Source organism: Aquarana catesbeiana, linkage group LG06 (genome assembly GCF_042186555.1).
Source record: "Aquarana catesbeiana isolate 2022-GZ linkage group LG06, ASM4218655v1, whole genome shotgun sequence".
Classification (NCBI taxonomy): Eukaryota; Metazoa; Chordata; class Amphibia; order Anura; family Ranidae; genus Aquarana; species Aquarana catesbeiana.
In genome coordinates, this window is record NC_133329.1 from 347,343,652 (window position 1) to 347,371,338 (window position 27,687).

Consider the following 27,687-nt stretch of genomic DNA (forward strand, 5'->3'; position numbering starts at 1 on the left):
TTTTGGAATTGGAAGGTCATTTCTTTTTCGTCCTTTTCTTTTATTCTTTATTGTGTTATGTTTGTCTGTTTGTTCTCTGGTGGGACGTCCCCAGGTGATGTCTGTGGGGGGGCCACCTCCTAATTTGGGTTGCAGGGCCTTCCTCCCCATACTGGAGATTGAAGGGGACCTTGAGTATAGCATGTGATCCTAGTTGGTTCGTTGGTTCCCTCATCATTGGCTCTGATACTCCATTTTGCTGTTTAGCTGATGATGGATCATTGCACTTTTGCATTCCTTTGTTTTCAGTAAGTGGAGCCAATGAGGCTATGCGTTTGATAAAATTGTTTTGTACCATAGTAGTACTATGCTCTCTATGTGTACACAGTTAGGTTTTTCGAGAACATGGAATAGAGATGTCTCCAGTTACCTCCTCTGTAAGTGCTTTCTATATGTGAAGGCATATGAAGGCATAAAGTAGAGCTCGTAATAGATAGTACCAAAACTTCCCATATTGCCCATTATATGAACCACTATGAAATTCAAAGAAAAAGCAATATTAACTTCATGAATTAACTCTTTAAAGATAAATAGACAAATACAAAGTATTAAAGGGAACTAAGCTCTGACAATCAACAGTAAGTATTTGTAATTCTTATGCTGCTAGCATTAGTAAATAGATAGGAAGGTATATTGTATTTACTTGTTTTAAACTTTTTTTTTTTACATTTCTTTAGTTGCTTCCTGGTTTCTGGCCTAGGCAAAAATGATGCCATACATGCCGGGAGTTTTCATGGGCATTTTTTTTCTTTCATGTGGAATAGGGGAGGAGTGGATTTCTCAGCTGAGCACACCCTCCTGTCTGAAATCCTGAGCTAAGGGCAGATGGTTTCCAGGAAGTAACTGCTACATAAATCGTCTGCCCTTACTCAAGATGGCCATGGCTAGAAATGTTAGTGGGGGGGGGGGTTCTTCAAAATGATCTCCACACATCGATGGATGGGAGGGTTTGCTTTGAATATTAAAAATGAATTAAATATTGTTTAATTTTCAATGATATTGTACATATACAATGTGTTGTAATACCATAAAAGCCTCTTCCTCAGCAGCAGGGTGTGAAGCATGCTGGTAGAAGAAGAAACAGAGTGACAGAAAGATGAGCTCATCACTGTGATGATTCTCCTTTCACTGTCCAGTTACAGACTTGGGCGGATTCATGTCAACCTGGATAAGGGGAAGTGAGTTGAATGGTGAGTTGAATGATGCTGGCCATCAGACCAAGGTAATCCAATGGCAGAAAAAAAATGTATTTTGTTTTTTTTTATCTTTTCATGAGCTGTTTATTTGTATTATTATTTTGTTCTGCTTTAATGTGCATCACCCACACTCTCCAGGTTTTTTACATCTCTTTGTGCTCCAGTGTGGAGCAAAATCATATGTGTAAGTGGAAACAAATGCAAACAAATAGCAGATTTTGAGAATAAAATAAAAAAGCTGAAGAATAGTTGGTGGTATTGTTAATTACATAGTGATCTGGAAAAAATATAGCATGGCCATGAAATATATAAACCAGGTAAATAAATGATAGGGGCAGCACAGTGGAGAAGTTATTAGCAAGTGTGCATTGCAGCACTGGGGTCCTCATTTTAAATATTATATGTATGGTGTCTGCATGTCCTCTCTGTGCTTGCGTAGGTTTCCGCCAAGTACCCTTGTTTTCTCCCATGCACCAAAGACATGCTGGTAGGATATCTCATGCATGTGAGGTAGAGACCCTAGATTGTAAGCTTCTTGAAGGCAGGGATGGATGTGAAAGCTCAATATGTAAAGGGCTGTATACATTGTGGGCACTTTATAATTACCTGTGGTTGTAAATAAAAATAAACAGTATCACATATAGCAATATCATCATAGGATTGCCAGAGATATTTTCAGATATGTAATGCTAAATAAGCATTAGAAGTTGATGATGTCAAAATAAATGGGTAAAAAACAATTAAAGACCAGTACAACAAGGCCGAATGTTGGGCGACCAGCCGGTTCAATAGAAATGGCCGATATTCGGCGCATGTGTATGACAGCCGGTCTGACAGAAACAGAGCATTTGGCAGACTCCTGTCGAAGGCTCATGACCAAAAATGGTCTGCTGACCGACACCCGATCAACGCTTTCAGCCAATGGCTGATAGTGCTGTTTGGATTGTTCTGGCGGGGGGGGGGGGGGTGGAAGACGTCCCCCTGTCAGAACACAATAACACAATAGCACAGCAGGGATGATGGCTGTTCTAACATCTGATTGTTAGTACAGCCGCTCCGACCTGAGCTGTGAGGTTTTATTTCAACCTGCTATGCTAGGTTGAACGAAAAAAAAACTAGTAGTGTCTACTAGGCAAAGGGCTCTTTCCCACGGGGCGGATCAGTGATCAGTGATGATCCGCCCCGTGAACACCCGCTTGCTCAGAGGGGATCGCTCCGCCGATCCCCGCTGAGCAGGAAGATGACAGGTCCATCGCTGTCAGAGCGCCGCTCTCCCCTATGGGGGATCGGATGATGACGGACCGTAGTGTCCGTCGTCACCCGATCCGATCCGAAAACGGATGGAAAAGTAGGGTTTTCCTCCGTTACACTTTTCGGATCGGAGCGGGTCGGATGTCAGCGGACATGTCACCGCTGACATCCGACGCTCCATAGGGATACATGTATGTCTGTTTTTCATCCGAAAACGGAAGGATGAAAAACGGACATACGGACTCCCCGTGTGAAAGAGCCCTTAAGAGTTGAGTACTACTAAAAAGTGATTTTTACATAATATACAGTACATTAAGGTAATGGCAATGAATAAGTATCTGCAATCTCTATACATAATAAGAATTAATGACATATATCAATCATCGATACCTTGGTTTCAGGATGCTTAGAAGGTGAAGGACACCTTCATAGGTCAATTACTTACATTAATAAAGCTATTACATACTGCACACATGAAAGAAATAAAGTTATCTTATTATTGAAGAAGGATTAGAAGCTATAAAGTATTCCATCACAGAAAAGTCATTAAATCTGGGGTCCATCTTTCAAATAAATTGCTTATATCTTTCGGTGCTCAAGCACCTTTGTAAGCCAGGCTGTAATTCATTCAGATTGGTATAATTCAGACATGATCAATGAGGGAACCCCAATAGATATTAGAGTATTAAGGATATAAAATAACAAATCATTTCTCAGTCCCCAAAAGGGGGAAAGCAACAGGACTGGAAAAGAAGCATTGAATAAGATTTTATTTTCAAAGGAGAAATCTTTATTAAAGCCCAGCTCCAGGAAATCAGAAAATTCCAGCGTAAAAGCATTCTGGTGGTGTACTATCACTTGGTATCATTAAGTCCAAGAAGCGGGGGGGGGGGGGGGGGGAGTCTAGCAGTGCTGTGGAGTGAAGGATTGGGTAAATAAATCTCCTTTTCCATGCCCGCTAGACCTAAACAAGTAGAGGGCAGCACAGTGGTATAGTGGTTAGCACTTTCACCTAGCAGCAAAAGTGTTGCACCATCTGCGTGGAGTTTGCATGTTCTCCCTGTGTCTGCGTGGGTTTCCTCTGGGTAATCCGGTTTCCTCCCACACTCCAAAGACATGTTGGTAGGTTAGTTGGATCTTGTCCAAATTGGCCCTAGTATATGTGCGAATGTGTGTCCCAAGCGTGTTGAGATCCTACAGGGTAAACGACCGCGCTATATCAAGATGCAACTCAACTCAGCTAGCCTGTGCAGTGCAGGTGCAGCCCCTTTGCAAGGAGGAATTTTCAGAGTTGGACTCTAAATTCTGAAGGTGTCAAAACAGCAAGTGAGAAGATCCCATTTCTTTTTGCATAAGCAGCAATTCCAGGTTATGACCCCTTTTGTTGATGGTGAACGTTTACAGATCAAATACCTTCAAATCGTCTGTTTTACCTACCCGTATGTGTACAAAATGTAATGCCCTGGAGCAGGGCCGTCTTTAATATTGATTGGACCCTGAGCAAAACTTTTCTTGGGGCCCCCCAATGCAGTTTCGCTCTCCACCTGCTCTGAGACATACAATAAATAGCAGCTAGACTCAAAATCAGTTTACTGAATCAGATCAGGCAGCTATTGTGATTGGTTTCCAGAGGTTTCAGTGTATCATTACCGTTGACTGGTTGCTAGGGGTTACAGCACACATTACGGCTCACTGATTAGTTGCTAGAGGTTACAGCACATGATTTCTGCTTGTTGATTGGCTGCTAGAGATTACTGTGGATATGACCTCAGGGGGCATGATATACATATCAATGCCGACGGCTATACATATGAATGCCGCCATTTACATATGAATGCCAGTAATTTACATGTAAACACAGGGTCTGCAGGTGAGTCATCTGTACACAACAAAAGGGCAGAGCTGGGCATCATTAGTAGCAGCACTTCACACTGAGATATTGGGACACAGCACAGGACTAAAACCTCAAGGCATGAGGGAATTTAAACCAGGATAGTTGGCAAGTATGAGGCAACTGCTCTGGGCCCCACAACCATGACAGGGCCCAGGGCATCTGCCCCTTTTGCCCTGCCTTAAAAACGTCCCTGCCCTGGAGGCTTTTTTTATTCGGTGAATTACCAAAGGCTAAAGGAGTCTTTGAGAGGTGCTTTGTAATGCTCTTAAACATTTCATCTTTGGTTTGTCCTACTTATATTATCTTATCATACACTGATGCAGACTCCAATCCACATCCTATCGAATGACCTGTGCAAAAAGATGACAGCCAAACCAAAATGCAAACATTTGTTCAAAAAAGCAAAAGTCTGCACATGGACAGGGAGAAAAGCAGCAACAATTTAAACTGCATAATTCTCCATAAAGAAATGCAATGTCTCCAGTCACCAAACAGGCTCCTTTTCAAGCATGAAGTACAAAGAATGAATTTCTAATCATCCTTTAAATATTTACAGCTTTCACCAAACACCAACCATTTTTAGAAACCCTGGCACTACAGGGTTTCAATAGGAAATATGATCTGACAACTTGGGTGGATTATTACGGTCGGATGTCACATGGGTTGCGCCAGCATTGAGTTTATATACCTTGTCATTAGCCACATTGATTAGATTCAGTTCCTCATCAAGTGTGTATTTTAGAACGATGGGGGGTAGAGCTTGTTTTGTGTCATTACGCTATTGTCCAAAGTAGTACTATTCAGTTTCCCATCTGTATCACTTTCAGGATTAGGGGGACTGCAACTGCACTGTTCCCACCTTATTACTTTGTTGTCTTGAACAGAAAATGGACTGGCATAGTGTGGCCGAACCAGCTTTGCTACCTTTTCCTGTTGTGGTTATTATCATGTCTGCTTTGATGCCTAGTGGGAGGAGCCATTATTCTTTGTTTATTAAACCCAATTTTTTTCCAGCACTTTATTAGGCTGTTATCTGATTAGCCATTGGGGTTCTAAAGCAAGTGCAGTTGGTCTAGATTTAAGGGGAACATGCAAGGAAAATAAAAAAAAAACTGCACATGATTGGATGATAGAAATCAGCAGAGTGTTCCCTCATTTCAGAGCTTCCCTTCAGATCTATAGCAATTGCACTTGCAGCACATTTACAGTGCACAGACTATTTGCCTTTAGTAAATCAACCCCATTGCATCTAATCCAAGTTCCCCATCAGGCCCATTTTTAGATTGGCATAAACATAATGTTTCATATAATTTTGTAATTTCATGTTAATATGTGTGTATAGTTCTCCATTGGGTCCACTTGGTATCATGTGCTTCAGGTCCTCTCTAGGTCTTTCTGATTGGATGTTACAAATGTATAGCTTTAAAATGATTAGTGTTTGGTAATAGCTTTGACTAACAAAAGGGTGATTGTGGTATTCATTCTTTGTACTCCATGAAAAGAGACTTCTTGGGGGTTTGAAAGGTTGCATTTCTCTATGGAGATGTCAGGGAATTCCTGTGAACCATTTGGCTAATAGAAATGCTCATGCATGTACAAATCTCCGCAGAATGGCAATCAGGAATGCACATGTGCACAGTAATGCATGCAGGAATGTGCGCACACAAACGGTCATACGCAGAGTGTATGTTGGCACCAGACGGACTATTTAAGGATGCTTCTGCCTGTGCTCTAATGCTGACTGGTCTTTAACTGTTCCCTGTGTACTTCCAGTATGTTCCCTTGCTGCTGACCCAGCTTACTCCTGACCTGATCTTGGATACTGCTTTTGTCTTGTCACTAGTTCCTGACTTGGCTCGTTCCTGACTTTGGCTCTACTCCTTATTTGGTACCTCTCTGCCTGCCTGTTGATAACCCTGGCTAATCCTGTGACCACGCTTGTCTCTGATCCTGGATTACTGAACTGTTCGAGTGTCTGCCCGGCTGCCTGCTGTCGCAGTTCTGCACCCCGCTGTGTGTTCCTGCTGCACGTCTGCTAAGAGCTCTGACCAGCCACAAGTCCCAGTCCTGCAGCACAAGTGAAGTGCTTTCTTAACCTCAGCTAAACTACTGAGCATGGCTATCATTCCTGATCTAATTATTCTCCTGTTTCCTTGGAACCACATCTCCTGCTGCAAGTCCCTCAATCTACATCTACAGGCACTCATGTTCCTCCTGTCCCTCGGTGCCCTCTGTTTCACTTTTAGTGAGGCCTGGGCTGGAGATACAAGAGAGGCCGATCCCATCATTTCAGGCTCCTCTCAGGTACGCGACAGGAGGATTATGCACTTTAATTTGCTGCTGCCTTTCTGCTTTTTACTTAAATAAATTATTTCATGGATCATGGTTTAGAAGTCTTCTGTGCACATGACTTCTAAGTATATTTTCTGGCAGGGGCACGAATTTGTATATATAACTTCAAAGGTTTACCAGTTAATGTACTGTAACCACAAGGAAAGCTTCCAAGAATTTCCTTGTCCCTACCTAGCTTCAAAGTGGAAAATTATTCTATATCTTGGCTCCCAAGTTATTTATGCTGGTTTAGGTGTGGTAACTTTTTTGACCACATCTTAAAGATGGATTTTGTAGCTGACCACTGATTATTGCATTTAGTATTTGATTCCAGTCTCTCCAGGCAGTTTTTGCCGGCTGTTTGCTGTCAGAGGAAATACGTACACCAGGAAGGTAGTTTAATCTTTAAATCTAGGAAGCTAACTCGGTTCCTGAAAAGATTGGTGGTTGATAAAAAAAATATATATACTAGTTGCTATTTAGTTCCTTGATAGACACCTTGGATATTGATGTCAGGGGGCCCTGCCATGGGAACAATATATCATCAATGTATTCAAACCAGAAAATATGTAAGTGGAAACAGTCATTTTTGTCTATTGTCTATTCCCACCACAGTAAACAAAGGTTTGTAGATGGGTCAGCTCACAGTGCAGTGTGATTTGAGCATATTAATTTTGAAAGGGGGGAAACGCACTGGATCACACTAGAAGTAGTGCATACACTACTTTACTGCATTTTACTGATCATTTATGTAGGAGCTTTTCTGATAGAAAAAAAAAACACACCTTTGGGTCTGATTTACTAAAACTGGTGAGTACAAAATCTGGTGCAGCTCTGCATTAGACCCGTGGTTCGCTTCGTTCTGAATCAAAATTGGGACAAATGTTTCATTATTCAGAAATCTGAAAATATCTGAATTTCCGAATTACAATAGTAATGCTTTTAAACTAATCTGAAATAACAAAACAAAAATTTCAGAGGAAATTCAAATAGTTTTCTAATCAAATTCAAATAGTTTTCTAATCGAATTTGAATACTTTTCGAATTGAATTTGAATTTCAGAAGAGAATAAAATAGAATAGAAATAAAATAATAGAATAGAATATCATAGAATAGAAAATAATAGAATAGAAAATAAAAGAATAGCATATAATAGTGTAAAAGAGAACCGAATACAAAAAAAAAAATCAAAAAAATAGAATAGAAAATAAAAGGATAGAATAAGAAAATAAAGGAATAGAATAGAAAATAAAAGAACATAGTAACATAGAATAGAAAATAAAGGAATAGAAAGAATATAACCATTTCTGAAATTCGAGTTTCAAATAAAATAAGTTTGAACAAAAAAAAAAAGAATAGAATAGAAAGCAATAGAATATAAAAAAACCACAATAGAATAGAATATAATAAAATATAAATAATATAACCTTATCATCCTATAAATAAATAAATTACAATATATAACCAATATATATGGACATTAACAGACTCAGCATGTTCCACTAGTACTGCAAAGGGACAAAGTGATCATTTTTATTTTACTACGAATTTACCATTTAATTAATTCATTGAGATTATTGTAAAACATTACAGGTGCTGTACGTTTCCCCTATCCCAGGAGGGTCCACATGTGTGGCTCCTTGCAAGCCCTCTGGACCCGGGCTTCATCTTGAGGATTTGGGAGCGGTGTGTGTGGAGATCTTTGGTCTGCTGGGATTGTTTTAAACAGTGTTTCTCAACTCCAGTCCTCAAGGCTCCCCAACAGGTCATGTTTTCAGGATTTCCCTCAGATGAACAGCTGTGGTTTTTACTAAGGCAGTGAAACTGATCAAATCACCTGTACAAAATAATGGGAGGCCTGAAAACATGACCTGTTGAGGCATCTTGAGGACTGGAGTTGAGAAACACTGGGGTAGAGTTACATTTCCTGAGCGGTAATTATCAAATTACTAATATATCACATGCACAAATGCTCACAGAATATGAGGTGTTGAACATATGGATGTATTTATATATCCTTTTAGAGCCAAAAAAAACCCCGAAGAAGACTATGACTGAAAAAGTTGAAATAAGTTGAAAATAAGTTGACAATAAGTTGTCCATGTGGATATCATTCTTGTAATGTACTGCCAATTGATAGTTGTACTGTGTAATAATTGACAACTGTAAAGGAACATGATTGTATACACCTGTAGCCAGAATTCATATTTTAAATCCTATTTCCATTCTTGTACTAATTTTATGCAATAAAGATTTTACAATATTATAAACTATATATATATAAACTATAACTTTCTTGATTAGAATACCTAGCTGCTATCCTTCTTTTTTTTTTCAATTATTTGGGGGTGTGCAGCCCTCTAGACTCTCGGATATGCGTTTTTCCATTCTTTATAATTTTTGCGGGTGGTTAAACACCCATCTCCCCCTCTCCAACGCATGAGAGCTAAAATACGAGTTATGTCACAGTTATGCTGCGTACACACGGTCGGATTTTCCAACGGGAAATGTTGGCTGTGAGCTCGTTGTCGGAAAGTCCGACCATGTGTATGCTCCATCGAACATTTGCTGTTGGACTTTCCGCCAACAAATGTTTGCTAGCAGGTTCTCAATTTTCTACCAACAAAACTTTGTTGTCGGAAAGTCCGATCGCGTGTACACAAGTCCGTCGCACAAAAGTTCACGCATGCTCTGAATCAAGGAGAAGAAGCCGCACTGGCTATTGAACTTCCTTTTTCTTGGCTCGTTGTACATCTTATACGTCACCACGATCCCACGTTCGAAATTGTTGGTCAACATTTGTGTGACCGCGTGTATGCAAGACAAGTTTGAGCCAACAACCTTCGAACAAAAATCCACGGTTTTGTTGGTGGAAAGTCCGATCGTGTGTACGGGGCATTAGTATTCAAGTATTGTGCAAATTTTGTTAAAACATTTTTCCTTCTTCCCAATCGCAAAATGTTTAGACCCTTACATTTCGCAAACTTTCTCACATGCTCCTTTTTCAAAAGAATTGCATTTGAAAAACATAATAGGAATACTATTTTGGATAAACTGATTAAAACATTTTTTCATTATAGAAAGAAAGATTGAATATTTAACATGTTTCAGGCTCGTGAAAATCTTCATGTTTTTGTATAAATAACATTGTGAATACATATATAATGTTTTTTATAGTGTTGTAATTGGATACTGTTGTTTTATTATTTATTTATCTTCCAGCAGGCCTCCCTCCTCATGGCCCCTTCTGTGCCTCTCGGGATGGGTCCATTCTCTGTTAGGCTTCCCGGCAAGGTAGGGAGACATGGTTCTCCAAGGGTCTCCCTGCCTACTACGCTCACACTGCACTGCCAATTTTGGCCACCGGGGGGAGCGTTATCATGCCGTCGGTGTTCTTTGATCCCCGCTGGGCACTCAAGGGCGCGGTGCGTGGTCTTATGACCTCACGCGTGCACAGCCTAACAGCATCTTGCATGTGCAGCAGAGGTGATGGCAGTGGCCGAGGCTTTGGCCATCCAGAACACCGAGGGAGCCACGCGGTGGCCGTTTCCATGGCGGCCAGGACTCCAAGGGAGGGGGATAAATGGATGGCACCTGTGGCTAATCTAGTCATAATATGGGAGACCCCATATAAAATGCACAGCCTCCAGAGGAGGAATGGAATGCTGAACTAATGTTCTATTTTGCCAACACCTTATTCAATAAGAACTAGAGTCCATTTACATTAGATGCTATGGTAATACTATTATTATTTTTCATAATTAATAGATATGGCAGTTTTCCCTGCACATCATCAGAGTGATACACCTCTGTTGACAGGAGATTAAAATGGCAACATTTGTCCATACACATCCCTTAACAGCCAAGGTAACTTTGTGTATTTTTATGCTTGGTTATTTTGTATTTACACAGAATGGTTTACACAATTTTACACTTTTAAACTCTTTCTTCGCATATTTTGTTCAATCTCTTCTCACACACTAGCATCCATTTCGATATACATGGTACTCATTATTCCTCTCATTGCACTTATTTTCACTCCCTCTACATAATCATCATTTTTCATTCACACACACTCCACACACTAGGAAAGACCCCACACCCAATCCCTACACTCAACCTTTCACCTTCCTCCCCCTCCATCACAATAGACACCTATTTAGGATTTTACATTTGAAATTCCAATAGCACTTGACCAAAACTTAAAAAAATCCAATTTGATTCTTATTTTAAAACAATAATTGAATCAAAAACCAAATAATATCCTATAAATAAATAACAATATATAATTCCAAACGAACAAGTATATATGGACCTTAACAGACTTAGCATGTTTCATTAGTACTGCAAATTGCACCTGTGGCTAATTAGCCATAATACGGGAGACACCATATAAAGTGCACAGCCTCCAGAGGACTCCAAGATGTTCCCATTAGAGCTGCTGCACATGAAAGATCACAGCCCTAGAAGTAAGTGCTTTTTTTTGGAATACTGAACTAATGTTCCATTTTGCCAACACCTCATTCAATAAGAACTAAGGTCCATTTATATTGGATACTATGGTAATATTATTTATCACTATATTTTTTATAAATAATAGATATGGCACTTTTCCCTGCACATCATCAGAAGTGATATACCTTTGTTGGCAGGCGATCAAAATTGTAACATTTGTCCATACAAATCCCTTAACAGCCAAGGGGTAACTTTGTGTGTTTTTGTGCTTGGTTCATTTTTTTTTCTTTTTACACAATTTTGAACTCTTTTTTTCACGTATTTTGTTAACTCACTTTTTACACACTAGCATCCATTTAGATATACATGGCACTTATTATTCCTCTCATTGCACTTTTTTTCACTCCTTTCACATAATCATCTTTTTCCATTCACACACACTTCCCACACACTAGGAGACACCCCACACCCAATCCATACACTTACACCCCCCCCCCCCCATTACAATAGACACAAATTTTGGATTTTACATTTGAAATTCCAATAGTACTTAACCAAAAATAAAAAAATCCAATTTGATTCTTATTTTAAAACAACTAATACTTGAATCTAAAACCAAACGGCATCCTATAAATAAATAACAATATATAATTCCACAAACCGAACCAGTATATATGGACATTAGCAGACGCAGCATGTTCCACTAGTACTGCAAATGGACAAAGTGATCATTTTTATTTTACTGCACTTTTACCATTTCATTGAGATTATTGTAAAACATTACAGGTACTGTACATTTCTCCATCCCAGGAGGGTCCACACGTGTGGCTCCTTACAAGCCCTCTGGACCCGGGCTTCATCTTGAGGAAGTGGGAACGGCATGTGGAGATCTTTCGACCACTAGGATCTTTTTAAACAATTTATGGCTATAGGGTAGAGTTCCATTTCCTGAGCAGTAATTATCAATTTACTAATATATCACATGCACAAATGCTCACAGAATATGAGGTATTGAACATATGGATGTTTTGATATATCCTTTTAGAGCCAAAACAAAAACCCCTGAAGAAGACTATGACCGAATAAGTTGAAACGCATTGGGGTGTCCGTGTGGATATCATTCTTGTAATGTACTGTCAATTGATAGTTGTACTGTGTAATTAATTGACAGCTGTAACAGAACATGATTGTATACACCTTTAGCCAGAATTCATACTTTAAATCCCATTTCCATTCTTGTACTAATTTTGTCCAGTGAAGATTTTACAATATTCTAAACTATATAAACTTTCTTGATTAGAATACCTAGCTGCTAAAAAACCCTTGGGGGAATCCTTACATTTTTTTTTCAATGCTCAATAATGTCTCCCAATCATGTGACCACTGTGACAGCCAATTATAGTGGTCACATGATTGCTGATCCTTTGCATCCCCTGGGCGTTCAGTACATTTTAAAGCGATGGGCAGCAAGGGATTAAAACTGCTTAATTAGCTGTTGCCTGATGATCACATACATCTTGAAGATAAATTTACTGTAGTTTACTATAATTTGCTTTTAATGTAACTTTAAGGATGAATAAAACAGCAACTTCAAAACTAAACAATGAAAATAACTCCAATGAATTAATAGTGGTTTAATTATAGATTTCACTGCCAACTGATTGTTCCAAGGTTTGCATAGTCAGTAGTCTAAAACACTTTTCTAAAAACAGGTGTCAGAAAATATATGCAATTGAACAAATACACATATATAAATTTCGGCAGCTACATAAAGGTAATCTTCTGAACAGTAGTCTGTATAAACATCTGTACAATTACAAAAACGATGTTAAAGCAGGTCCCTGTACACATTAATGTTTCTTTTTCTGAGCTCTATTAAAATTTCCTAACATGAATTTAATTGCTACCCCCAAAAGTTTTCACATATCATTGACATCAATAATCTTTCTTTTGACAATTTACAAATATACACAATATTTATAATATTATTTTCAGACAAGTTCAGTGCAAAGATATACATATAGTACATTGTGATAATTGTACATAAAAATAAGAATTGGCATATCTCAAAAAAAAAAGGCAAAACATCACCTATCAGCTAAAAACAAAATACTCTGTAACGAGATGAACGTTCTTGACCAATATAAAAACATGTGCAAGAAAAGTGACATTGAAGGACTAGAATGAGTTATACATCTGAGTCTTCCTTGACGAGGTTGGCAGTGTCTATAAAAGTGTCCTCTGTTGGAGAAAAGGCCATTTTATGTGGTTCCTTTTTATGTGATGGTTTGGTGTGTGGCGGAGGCGTGAACGGAGATGGGTCTTCCTCGGCCTCCTGTTGTTGCTCTTTTTCCATCTAAAAGCATTTAAAAAGACATATTAAAGAGGCCGTGCTGTCTAAAGAAACTTTTTTTGTAGTTCTAAGGCTTCATTCACATGGCCATAAAAATTTTACTGATGTTATGAAACACGTGTTTTCTAAGAGAAAAGTTCCTGCATAATCTGTAAAATACTTCCGTATAGATGCATTTAAATGCATAAAGATGTATACATAATTTGTTTTTATGATAATTTATTTTACAATTTGTTTAGACGTTTATACGTGTAAGCACAGAAAAAGCATGTTCTTTGATGCAGATTTTTGGATTCTGTGTTATGGATCTGAAAGCAGCCCATGCTTACACATCTGTGTGAATGAGTTAGTTGAAAACAGGGCAGCACAGTGGTGTAGTGGTTAGCACTTTCACCTAGCAGCAATAGGGTCGCTGGTTCAAATCCCAACCACGACACCATCTGCCTGGAGTTTGCGTGTTCTCCCTGTGCCTGTGTGGGTTTTCCTCCGGGTACTTGGGTTTCCTCCCACACTCCAAAAGATATGCTGGTAGGGTAATTAGATCCTGTTGAAAAATTGGCTAAATATGCGTATGTGTTTGTAAGCGCGTCGGGACCCCATGGGGTAAAGGACCGCACTATACCGCAGATGGACGCCGCTGGCAAAAAGCGCCCTGAGGCGATTCAGTTTGCATAGGTAGCATTATACAAGTCACTCATTCATTCAAACAATACAACTGGATTCAGATCCGTAATTAAAAAATATACTGCATATGCGTATTTTTACGGCCGTGTGAATGAAGCCCAAGAGGCATTGCTGTTCAGCTTTCTAAATTAAATTTTGTGGGGTTGATTTACTAAAGACATATAGGTTGCTTCCTTTGCAAGGGAAGTTGCACTTTCAAGGGAATTTAATCACAAGAGTCCCCCCTTACATCTGAATCCACAGAGTTTCCCTTTACACTGTAAGGGGGGACTCTACAGACTCTGACGTAAGGGAGAACTCTGGGGACTCTTATTTAAGGGAAACACTGGGAACTCTGATGTACAGAGGGAACTCTGATGTAAGGGGAAATGCTGAGGCCTCTGTTTTCCAGAGCCCCCACTCTCTCATCAGGGTTTCCAGAATTCCCCTGGATTCTGCAGAGTTTTCCCTTACATCAGAGTTCGCATAGCCCCCCTTACATCAGAGTCCACAGAGCTCTCCCATATATCAAAGTCTGCTGAGTTCTCCCTTACATCAGAATCCACAGAGTCTTCCTTGCATCAGAGTGCGCAGAATAAAAAAAAAAATACACTCCAGCCCTTACCTCCAACAATGTGTTTGAGGAAAAGAGAGCCGTTAACCGGTAAGGCTATCAGTTTATACTGGTAATCAATGCCCCGATTATCATTGCTGCCTATCAGTGCTCATCAATGCCGCCTATCAGTGCTCATCAATGCAGCCTATTAATACCTCCTCATCGGCACCCATCAGTGCAGCTTTATCAGTGCACATCAGTGAAGAAGAAATATTACTTACTTGCTAAATTTTAAAACAGAAACTAAGAAAAAAGGCTCTTTTTTTTTTTACTTTTTGATATTTTTTGATTGTTTAGCAAAAAAGAAAAAACCCAATGGTGATTAAATATCACCATAAGAAAGTTCTATTTGTGTGAAAAAAATTATAAAAATGTAATTTGGGTACAGTGTTACATGACAGCGTAACTGTCAAAGTGTGACAGTGCTGTAAGCTGAAAATTGGCCTGGGCACGAATGGGGTGAAAGTTCCCAGTACTGAAGTGGTTAAGGGGAATGTGGTGCACACTCTCTCTCGTTCCTCTCTCGTCCATGGGAGGGAGGGGGGAACTGTTAGTGCAGGCTCTGCGCTGTATGAGAGAGACGCTCTTAGCTCAGAGTCCTGCAGCCAGCAACCCCGCTGGGCCAGTGCTCATTTGCGAGTATGACCTGGTAGTTCCACCACTGCCCCACCACCTTCACTCGAATATTTAATTTAACACTCCTTGTGTCCAATCGAGACCAGACACAGTGCAGGTGGCACACTAGTAAGTACAGTTATTCAAACAAAAATGAAATAACACTGTGTACCTGCACTCAAAGAGGCAATTTTAGAAAATGTTGTCACACTCAATAATGAAGTAATTACCAGAAGCACCCATTATGCAACCCTCTCCCCCCTCCATCCCAACTTCACAAATATTAGTGGGTAATTAAACGAATAGAAATTAAGAGATAAGGACATGTTTGTAGTCCATATCAGGAGAGACTCCTAAATTGACATCCATGGCTCCCTCCATAGACACAGTGGAAGAGTGACACATAGTTATATACAGTATTAAGTGCTGCTGATAACTATGTGTGAGCACATTTTCTATAAATAAAATGACATATGTGAGTGTAGGCACTTAGGGTTCTATTTTCATTTTTGTTATAACTGTTTACTGTTCTCCTTGCTAGAAAAAAAGCTGTATTTGAGGACCTGCGGTGCGAGAATGTCCCTGCTTCTGCTTTTTTTACGCTGTGGATCTGTGCTTTGTATACCTCTCCTGTTGCTGTTTAATTATTCCTCTATCAATCATCAGTCATCAAAGAGTAGACCTGACATGAACCAAGATGGCCATCTTCAATTATTGTCACAGTGTGGATGTATGGTAGGTCAATTCCTAAAACTCAAACGTATCCCTCCTGCTGCCTTTTACTCTCTGACTAGATGGAGTTTAAAATAAAAACATCATTATTATTATTATTATACAGGATTTATATAGCGCCGACAGTTTATGCAGCGCTTTACAACATTAGGGCAGACAGTACAAGTACAATACAATTCAATACAGGAGGAATCAGAGAGCCCTGCTCGTTAGAGCTTACAATCTAGGAGGGAGGGTCAAGTTATACAAAAGGGTAATAGCTGTGGGGGAAGAGCTAATGGAGAAAATAGTGCAGTTGTTAGATGGAGGCAGGATAGGCTTCTCTGAAGAGGAAAGTTTTCAGGGATCGCCTAAAAGTGGATAAATTTGGAGACAGTCTGACAGATTGGGGTAGGGAATTCCAGAGGATGGGCGAGGCTAGGGAGAAGTCCTGGAGGCGGATATGGGAGGAGGTGATGAGGGAGCTAGAGAGCAGGAGGTCTTGGGAGGAACGGAGATGGCGATTAGGTTGGTATTTTGAGACTAGGTTAGTGATGTAGCTGGGGGCAGAGTTGTGGATGGCTTTGTAACTTATTGTTAGTATTTTGAATTTAATTCGTTGGGCGAGTGGCAGCCAATGGAGGGATTGGCAGAGAGAGGTAGCAGACACTAAGCGGTTTGTAAGGTGGATGAGTCTGGCAGCCGCATTCATGATGGACTGAAGGGGGGATAGTCTATTTAAAGGTAAGCCAATGAGGAGTGAGTTGCAGTAGTCAAGGCGAGAGATAACCAGGGAATGAATCAGGAGCTTTGTGGTTTCGCTGGTTAGAAAGGGACATAGTTTAGAGATGTTGGAGGTTGAGGCGGCAAGCTTTGGAAAGTGATTGGATGTGGGGCTGAAAGTAGAGTTCAGAATCCAGGATGACACCTAGCACCCTGACATGTGGGGACGGGTGGATGGTTTTGCCATTGCTCTTGGCAGAGAAGTCAGGGGAAGAGGCACGTGGGGGAGGAAATATTATAAGCTCGGTTTTGGACAAGTTGAGTTTGAGGAAGTGGTGTGACATCCATATAGATATGTCGGTTAGTAAGTTAGTGATGCGTGAGGAGACTGATGGAGTGAGTTGAGGGGTGGGGAGATAGATTTGTGTGTCATCAGCATAGAAATGATATTGAAAGCCGTGAGAGGCTATCAACTGACCCAGGGAAGAGGTGTAGATTGAAAATAAAAGAGGTCCAAGAACAGAACCTTGGGGGACCCCGACAGAGAAGGGAAGAGGAGTGGTTACGGAGACCGAGGGAGTGAAGTTTTTTGAGGAGGAGGGGGTGGTCAACCGTGTCAAAGACAGCTGAAAGATCCAGAAGTAGGAGTACAGAATAGTTTCCGTTGGTTTTTGCAGTTAGTAGGTAATTTGTGAGTTTTAAAAGAGAAGTTTCTGTGGAGTGTTGAGGGCGAAATCCTGATTGAAGGGGATCAAGAAGGTTGTTTTTAATTAGGTGGTCACTCAGTTGGTTGTAAACCAGGCGTTCAAGGAGTTTAGAGGAAAAGGGGAGAAAGGAGATAGGGCGTAGGTTGTTAAGATTGGTAGGATCCAAGGACGGCTTTTTGAGTATTGGGGTGACCAGTGCATGTTTTAGAGCATCGGGGAAGATGCCAGAGGTGAGGGAGAGATGAAGATGTGGGTTAGAGAGTGTAGGATGGAGTCAGAGGGTGACCGTAGCATTTGAGAGGGAATAGGGTCCAGGGGACAGGTGGTTAGGTGGGCGATAGAAAGTAGTTTAGCAACTTTGTCTGTAGTAGCAGATTTGAATAGGGGGAGTGTCAGTTGTACCTGTTGACATGGGGTCTTAGCTGGGGGAGATACCTGTAGAATGGAGATTTCATCACGGATTGTATCAATCTTGTTTTTGAAGTGTTTAGCGATCTCCTGGGCAGTGAGTGAGTCAGTGGGTGGAGGTGGTGGAGGACAAAGTAGAGAGTTGGATGAGAAGGTGTTAATAAGAGTTGTAAAATAGGTTTGCTTGGCAGTGTGGAGGAAATAATAGTATTTTTGGAGGGCAGATTTGTATTGGTTGAAGTCTTTGAGAGACTTAGTCTTGTGCCACAGACGCTCAAGAGCGCGACTACGTTTTTTGAGAATTTTAGTGTCATCTGTTTGCCAGGGTTGTAGGGGTCGAGGCCTGATTCTGCATGTAGTGAGGGGAGCGAGCTTGTCCAGGGTGGAGGACAGAGATTTATTGTAGATGGACGTGGCTTGGTTGAGGCAGGACAGGGGAGAAATTTTGTCATAGAGGTGGTCAGTAGCAGAATAGAGGAGAGAGGAGTTGAAGTTGCGAAAGTTTCTACGGGTGATGGTTAGGCGATTGGAGGGGAAATTGGTGGAAGACAAGGGGGGAGAGAGAAACTAATAAGGTGGTGGTCGGAGAGAGGAAAAGGATTGTTTGAGAAATTGCATGGAGTGCATAGGTAGGAGAATACAAGGTCAAGGGTGTTGCCATCAGAGTGAGTAGAAGCCTGTACCCATTGCTTCAGGTCAAATGAAGAGGTTAGACTAAGAAGTTTAGAAGTAACAGGAGTGTTTGTATTAGCAGGGAATCACCCAGAAGGATTGTGGGAATATCCGAAGAGAGAAAGTAGGGTAGCCAGGCAGAAAACTCATCAAGGAAAGTCGATAATGGTCCAGGGGGCCGGTAGATCACAGCAATTCTTAGGGAAGTAGGAGAGAATAGGCGTATACAGTGGGCTTCGAATGATGAGAGGGAAAAAGAGGGAGGAGGGTGAATAACCTGGAAGGTGCTCTGGGGGGATAGGAGAAATCCCACTCCACGTCCCTTGCGTCCATTAGGCCTAGGGGAGTGAGTCCAGTGAAGGCCACCCTGGGATAGGGAAGCAGGAGAAGGGGTGTCATATTCGTGGAGCCAGGTTTCGGTGAGAGCAAGTAGATTAAAGGAATTAGTGACAAAGTGGTCATGAAAAGCAGTGAATTTGTTGCAGACAGAGCGGGCGTTCCAGAGGGTGCAGGAGAGAGGGAGGCTGGCGTTGGGAAGAAGAGGAATGGAGACTAAACTGTGTAGATTGCGACTACTGCCAGAGGGTGTAGGGTGATGGTGATGGGTGTATTGGGCACAGTTAAATAAGGGGGGCCCAGGGTTTGGGGAAATATCTCCAGCGATTAGGAGAAGCAGAAGAGTGAGGGAGGTAATATGAGAATATGATTTGTATGAGGGGACATGCTTCAGTATCCTGGGGGGGTATGTTAGCAAGTGGGCTTAGAGTTAGAAAGAGGTGATGAGTCCAGTAATAGGGGGAGGGGAGAAGTGAGGGTGATATGTACAGATTGTGGGGTGGAGCAGAGGGATGAAGAAAAGAGAGTTTGAGGAGAGAGGCAGCAATTGTGAAAAGGAGGAGAGGTAAAGAGTGCATGTTTCAGAGAGGAAGATGATAAAATTTGGAAATGGGGTCACCTGCAGTCTGTTATAGTTAGCTTTGTGCAAGAGCAGAAGTGCCACTTATTTAAAGAACCCCCTGTATGTGCAGCCCCCTGTATGTGCTCCCCCGTAAAGAAGGCTTTGTTCTTATATTGTGTGTTGGGTGTGGGTTGAATCTGGCAATTAATCAATTAGGAGGGCATATTAGGAACACAGCTAGCAGGGCATAACTTTCACACCACAATCAAACTGCAAGGGGGCTAAAAGGCCAAAATTGTAAAGATAAGGGAACCCATAATTTAGGTAAGACTTAATGGCTAAATAAACATTGAAATAATGTGAGCATGGCTACAGATGGAGTTGAAACAGTGGTGACAAACAGATTTACCAAATATGCCTTTGTGCAGTCCGTCAATATTCCGTTTTAAGGTATGTGGAGGTATAAATGCAGGTTTACCAAATATGCATTTGTGCAGTCAGTCAATATTCAGTTTTAGGGTATGTGGAGGTATAAACGCAGGTTTACCATATATGCATTTGTGCAGTCAGTCAATATTCAGTTTTAAGGTATGTGGAGGTATAAACGCAGGTTTACCAAAAACACTCCCAAACTGTCCCTCCACTGCTCAGCCTTCATGCTGCTTTACAACCTGTAATCTGCTAGGAAACTGTATAGAGCAATTGTTGAGACTGAAAGTTTTTACAGATGCTGTATATATTGTAAGATGGCCAGGTTCTATTAATGCATGTACAGTATATAAGGTTTTTGATTGTTTCACTGTAAGGAAAATTTTCAGTTTTCTGTGTCTGTATGTGTGTGTTCTAAACTTTAACATTGAGTTTTAAAGGCTAACCCCTTCCCGCCCACCCTGGCATCTCTTTAAAACATTTTGAATGCCTGGGGGCAGGATCGATGATCATGGGACCACTGTAATTTGCTGTCCAAGTGGTCACATGATCAGGAGCCAGTCCCGCTGACTATGAATTGTTAGTGAGGACTGACAGCTGATTTGACAACATGGTCTCTTTGCTGGGAGCGTGCAGGGAGCACGCTCTCAGCACAAAAAACCTTGGCACCCCAGCGACGCATATGTGTGGCATGAGGGTGTTACAGTCCACCCTATTTGCCACAACACATATGTGGGCAACAACAGGTTAAACAAAAGCTTTGCAAACATGTTTGCTAACTACATATACAAATCCTGCTTCTTTCTTTACAAAATGTGTACTTACTAAACATGCACTATACTTTCCCTGTAAATATCGTGTGATTTGCCATAATCATGTCTTCCTGGTGAAAGTCCAATACAGCTACAGAGTGATTTCCCACTTTCTAGCACAAAAATATCGTGCTTTAGGCAAAACTCATCAACTCAGACTTACAAAAGGGAAATTATTTCAAATCACTACAAAAAATAAAAGTGCTAGCACTGCATAACAACGTTTAAAAAACTTTCCAAAAGAACATTTCTGTTTCTAAAGCTACATTCTATTCTTCCACAGTAGTTGTACATGTAGACACCTTTTAAACAAGGAGTTTGCCTTTCTGTTGTACATTTACTAGCTTTTCTCGGAATTGTTGGTGCATAACTTTTTTTTAACTCAAAGAGACTCTGTCATTTTGTCCACAATGATAGAACCCAGGAGATTAACATCATTATACTTTAATCATAAAGTCCAACTTCAGCCAAAGCATTTTTTTGACATATTGGAGATTTTTCCCTTCCAGCCTATTTATGTGTTTCAGGCATAACAAGAATCGAAAAGGAATCTCTGAAAAGGGCACTTAGACAGCAATACCAACACTTTTTCTAGTAAGGCCCCTTTCACACGTGCGGACAGCATGTCCGTATTTCATCCATCTGTTTTTGGATGAAATACGGACATACATGCATCCCTATGGGATAGCGGGAGTCAGTGGATGAACATCTGCTGACACCCGATATCATCCATCCCCGCTATCGTCCGATTCTGCAGACGGAGGAAAATCCTATTTTTCTATCCGTCTGCAGAGCGGATTGGATGAACACAGACAGACGGTCCGTGTTCATCCGATCCCCCATAGGGGAGAGCGGAGATCTGACAGGGCGGTCCCTGCACAGTGTGCAGGGACCGACCTGTCATCCGCCAGCTCAGCGGGGATCAACGTAGCGATCCCCGCTGAGCAAGCTGATGTTCTCGGGGCGGATCATCACAGATCCGTCCCGTGTGAAAGGGGCCTTAAGTTTGGAAACGGCAAAAACCTCTGTCAGGTATATTGCTATCTGTGCCCCTTTTGGAGAAATTTCCCCTCACTTTCTGTCCAGGTAATAGGTGTCAAACAAGAACAGGAAGTGAGGCTAAGCCAATGTAACAACTAAAAAAAAAAAAATTGGGCTCCCCAGCACAAAGCCCTGTGTTATCCTTAATTAACGTCCTCTGAGAGTCATCAATAACTGGTGGCTCTAAATCCCAGCTGTCACTGACAACTCTGATTCTCATTTAAACATAGTTGCCAACATTGGGAAAAAAAAATTAGGGACACTTTTTTTGGCTGTAGGCGGAGTCAGCCTATAATTAGGGGGCGGGGCATGCGTTAGTAGGCGTGGCATATAAAAAAGGAAAAATGCGGCGCGCGCAAAAAAATGGGCGTGGTTTACGTGAAATAGTGGGCGTGGCTTACATGGGCGTGGCTAAATGGGGTGTGGTTAGAGTCTGAGGTGAATGAGGGATGCAGAGGGAAAGGGGGGTAGAGGGATGGAGGGAAAGCAGACCCAGACCCTACACCATAATAGCAATGTGTATTCCAGAGTTTAACAATCAGCAGATAAAGATACTCCAAACACCTTGTGTTAGCGCTTCAATCATCCCGGCACCATGGTTGTTATGGTGTCAGGATGATTGAAGCGCATTATTACTATTATTACATTGTAATATAAATAATGAAATCATTCAACTCACCATAATGCAGAATCAGTGGGACCCCTGAGCGTGTCACCTGCCACGTCGCCTGCCACCAGATGCCATCAGGTTCCCCCAGCAGAGTCTGTCCTTACATAAGGTGCCCCCAGCAGAGGGGGGAGAAGGGGGTGCAGGTATGTTGGTGACACAGGGGGGAGGGGGGAATCAGGTATGGTGGTGACACAGGGGGGAGAGGGGGGTGCAGGTATGTTGGTGACACAGGGGGGAGAGGGGGAATCAGGTATGGTGGTGACACAGGGGGGAGAGGGGGGTGCAGGTATGTTGGTGACACAGGGGGGAGAGGGGGAATCAGGTATGGTGGTGACACAGGGGGGAGAGGGGGGTGCAGGTATGTTGGTGACACAGGGGGGAGAGGGGGAATCAGGTATGGTGGTGACACAGGGGGGAGAGGGGGGTGCAGGTATGTTGGTGACACAGGGGGGAGAGGGGGGGAATCAGGTATGGTGGTGACACAGGGGGGAGAGGGGGGGAATCAGGTATGGTGGTGACACAGGGGGGGAGAGGGGGGTGCAGGTATGTTGGTGACACAGGGGGGAGAGGGGGGGAATCAGGTATGGTGGTGACACAGGGGGGAGAGGGGGGTGCAGGTATGATGGTGACACAGGGGGGAGAGGGGGGTGCAGGTATGTTGGTGACACAGGGGGGAGAGGGGGGGAATCAGGTATGGTGGTGACACAGGGGGGAGAGGGGGAATCAGGTATGGTGGTGACACAGGGGGGAGAGGGGGGTGCAGGTATGTTGGTGACACAGGGGGGAGAGGGGGGGAATCAGGTATGGTGGTGACACAGGGGGGGAGAGGGGGGTGCAGGTATGTTGGTGACACAGGGGGGAGAGGGGGGGAATCAGGTATGCTGGTGACACAGGGGGGAGAGGGGGAATCAGGTATGGTGGTGACACAGGGGGGAGAGGGGGGTGCAGGTATGTTGGTGACACAGGGGGGAGAGGGGGGGAATCAGGTATGGTGGTGACACAGGGGGGAGAGGGGGGTGCAGGTATGATGGTGACACAGGGGGGAGAGGGGGGTGCAGGTATGTTGGTGACACAGGGGGGGAGGGGGGGAATCAGGTATGGTGGTGACACAGGGGGGAGAGGGGGGTGCAGGTATGTTGGTGACACAGGGGGGAGGGGGGAATCAGGTATGGTGGTGACACAGGGGGGAGAGGGGGGTGCAGGTATGTTGGTGACACAGGGGGGAGGGGGGGAATCAGGTATGGTGGTGACACAGGGGGGGAGAGGGGGGTGCAGGTATGTTGGTGACACAGGGGGGAGGGGGGAATCAGGTATGGTGGTGACACAGGGGGGAGAGGGGGGTGCAGGTATGTTGGTGACACAGGGGGGAGGGGGGAATCAGGTATGGTGGTGACACAGGGGGGAGAGGGGGGTGCAGGTATGTTGGTGACACAGGGGGGAGGGGGGAAATCAGGTATGTTGGTGACACAGGGGGGAGGGGGGAATCAGGTATGGTGGTGACACGGGGGGGGAGAGGGGGGTGCAGGTATGTTGGTGACACAGGGGGGAGGGGGGAATCAGGTATGGTGGTGACACAGGGGGGAGAGGGGGGTGCAGGTATGTTGATGACACAGGGGGGGAGGGGGGAATCAGGTATGGTGGTGACACAGGGGGGAGGGGGGGGTGCAGGTATGTTGGTGACACAGGGGGGAGGGGGGAATCAGGTATGGTGGTGACACGGGGGGGAGAGGGGGGTGCAGGTATGTTGGTGACACAGGGGGGAGGGGGGGAATCAGGTATGGTGGTGACACAGGGGGGAGAGGGGGGTGCAGGTATGTTGGTGACACAGGGGGGAGGGGGGAATCAGGTATGGTGGTGACACAGGGGGGAGAGGGGGGTGCAGGTATGTTGGTGACACAGGGGGGAGGGGGGAATCAGGTATGGTGGTGACACAGGGGGGAGAGGGGGGTGCAGGTATGTTGGTGACACAGGGGGGAGGGGGGAAATCAGGTATGTTGGTGACACAGGGGGGAGGGGGGAATCAGGTATGGTGGTGACACGGGGGGGGAGAGGGGGGTGCAGGTATGTTGGTGACACAGGGGGGAGGGGGGAATCAGGTATGGTGGTGACACAGGGGGGAGAGGGGGGTGCAGGTATGTTGATGACACAGGGGGGAGGGGGGAATCAGGTATGGTGGTGACACAGGGGGGAGGGGGGGGTGCAGGTATGTTGGTGACACAGGGGGGAGGGGGGAATCAGGTATGGTGGTGACACAGGGGGGAGAGGGGGGTGCAGGTATGTTGGTGACACAGGGGGGAGGGGGGGAATCAGGTATGGTGGTGACACAGGGGGGAGAGGGGGGTGCAGGTATGTTGGTGACACAGGGGGGAGGGGGGGAATCAGGTATGGTGGTGACACAGGGGGGAGAGGGGGGTGCAGGTATGGTGGTGACACAGGGGGGGAGAGGGGGGGTGCAGGTATGTTGGTGACACAGGGGGGAGGGGGGAATCAGGTATGGTGGTGACACAGGGGGGAGAGGGGGGTGCAGGTATGTTGGTGACACAGGGGGGAGGGGGGAATCAGGTATGGTGGTGACACAGGGGGAGAGGGGGGTGCAGGTATGGTGGTGACACAGGGGGGAGAGGGGGGTGCAGGTATGGTGGTGACACAGGGGGGGAGAGGGGGGTGCAGGTATGTTGGTGACACAGGGGGGAGGGGGGAATCAGGTATGGTGGTAACACAGGGGGGAGGGGGGGGTGCAGGTATGTTGGTGACACAGGGGGGAGGGGGAATCAGGTATGGTGGTGACACGGGGGGGAGAGGGGGGTGCAGGTATGGTGGTGACATGGTGTGCAAGAGGGGAGCCAGGACCATCAATGTCCCCAGCCAGCGGAGCCCCAGTCCATCCATGCTGGACCTCAGCCTTTGAGAAGTGTACTGCAGGGAAAGCTCCAAGCCTCCCATACACTGAGTACACCCCCTCCCCCTATCTCTCCTCTCCCCCACTACACTGACAGGCCACTACTCACAGTGTCAGACAACTCCTGAACAGCCAGATGAAAGCCTCCCGTCACTCCCACTATTCCCTGAGCTCCGTTGGACACAGGGGGGGGGGGGGGAAGGGTGATGGCAGTGGAGGCTGATCACGTCTTCCTTGTGTGCAGTGTAGAGCGGGGAGGGGTTGCCAATCCCTCCAACCAATAGGCTTCAGTGTACAATAGAATTTTCTATTTGTACACTGAAGAGAGAAGCGGATTGGCTGCCCCTCTCCCCTGCACTGAACACAAGGGGAACATTGTGACTGACTCGTGGAGGCAACGGCGGCCATTTTTGTGGAGCCGTTGCCGTTTTTTACAAAAACACTCACGATTTTCTCGGGACAAACCCCAAAAATTCGGGAAAACACCCGGGACAAAATTAAATCGGGACAAGGGTCCCAAAATCGGGATTGTCCCGGGAAAATCGGGACTGTTGGCAACTATGATTTAAAGTGGATGTAAACCCGAAAATGTTATTTATTTTTTTGATGTCATAATGTAGAGTATAAGATTTCCTATCATTTGAGCCCAGTCTTGCCACACAGAGTTAATCCAGCTCTGGGCAATCCTCTTTTATTGTTCAGTGAGATAAAACTTGACAGAGAAAAACTTTGTCAACCCCCCCCCCCCTTGCTGTGAGTGACAGGTGATTTACATCTCGTGCACTAGCCTAAGACATGCATTATTTTTTAATTCCCTCCCACTTCTTTCTTCAGCAGCTCTGCAAGGATTGGCTGTTCCACACCTCAGCATGATTTGGCATGCTGAAGTCATGTGGTTACTTTCCTGTCTTTTAACTGGATGTTAGAGATTATAGCAGAAGTTCAGTGTAAGAAATACACAGGAGAAAATGCATATTGACAAGGGGAATGTAGAGGTGGGCGGGGAGTCTACTGATATCACGACTCCACCCACCGAGCTCCAGACAACAGACCCGCCCACAGAATCTGCAGTTTTTCAGGTCTCATAACAGACAGAGGGGAGACATTTGACAGGTAAAGATACATGCAGGAGGCATGTATATCCTTATAGATAACCCCTATGGCAGTAGTTTAGAAAGGATGACATTGGGTTTACATCCACTTTAAGCCAAAAGGTGGCAGTGTTTATCTGTTTAATACTGTAATTGTTAAGCACAATTACAATACTAAAAAGCAGAAAAGTTTTAATTATCGTTGTTTTTACATTTTTGCACATTTGTCTTCCTATAAAAAAGGGCAGGGTTTTTGTTTACAAAAAAGCTTATCAAATGAAAGCCTTAAAAACTGATTTAGGTATGCAAATTAGTTATTATCAACTAATGTATGCTGATGCTGCTTAATGTGGCCTAGATATCTAGACAATGACACTGATTATGAATTGGTTAACAAGCTTATGCGTAAAAAGTACACCAAAGGAGCATTTTTAGTAAAATATGTCACAACCAATACTTTATAGATGTTTATTTGTTCCCAACTAAAGCTTCCCATACATTATACAATTTTACTATTTAATTTTCTTTAGATTTACCTTCAACTATATAGTGCAAGGGCCTGACTGACTGCATACAAATTGAAAGTTTTTAGGTATGACCTCATATTATATGGTTTTGGTAAATCTAAAGGAAAATTGTACAAGCAAATTGGATAATGTATGGCCAGCCTAAGTTATCACACACTCTCCTTTATATCCAATAAACCTTGTAAGAAAACATTCTCACCTCTGAGTAGATTGGATTTTCAAAATTTGTGCTTTGTTTAACTTTCCTCTTAAAGAAATTCCACTTGGACTCCGGCTGTAAAATATTGAGAAGTATAAAAGTACAATTTGGCATTAGGCAAAGTAATTCTAACAGGCAGATATATATAGTATGTACAATAATCTTAAGTTATTGTAATATCAGAAACATTGACAACATTGGTGTTTTAAGGACATTGGGGGAATTAACAAAACTTCCTAAGCTATTATATTGGCACAGGAAACTGGAGTGAGCGGCATGCACCATAGGTCCCTCTGCAACTACCGTGTCAGTGTCTATTTCAAAGTGAAATGTAAACTGCCACAGGTTCTGTGCCTAATTAACAAAAGCATTCTGATTGGATAAGTTGTAGAGGTGGTGACCTGTCTTCCGATAACCTGCCAGACAGCTCACATGTCTCTCTCTGCATGAACACACTACAAGCCCAGAGTCTGGGTATAGGTAGAGA

General features: G+C 43.4%; 1 protein-coding gene across 1 annotated transcript in view; it reads right to left on the reverse strand.

The window, feature by feature from the left end:
* Positions 1–12,801: 12,801 nt before the first annotated feature.
* The window catches only part of LRP2 (LDL receptor related protein 2), a 375,159-nt gene continuing 360,273 nt past the window's right edge, over positions 12,802–27,687 (reverse strand). Inside the window, exons 78-79 of the mRNA XM_073634007.1 lie at positions 27,201–27,275; positions 12,802–13,522 (exon numbers count right to left, since the gene is read on the reverse strand). Of these exons, the coding sequence (XP_073490108.1) occupies positions 13,355–13,522; positions 27,201–27,275 (243 nt within the window). The 3' untranslated portion in view covers positions 12,802–13,354. The remainder of the gene's footprint in view (positions 13,523–27,200; positions 27,276–27,687) is intronic.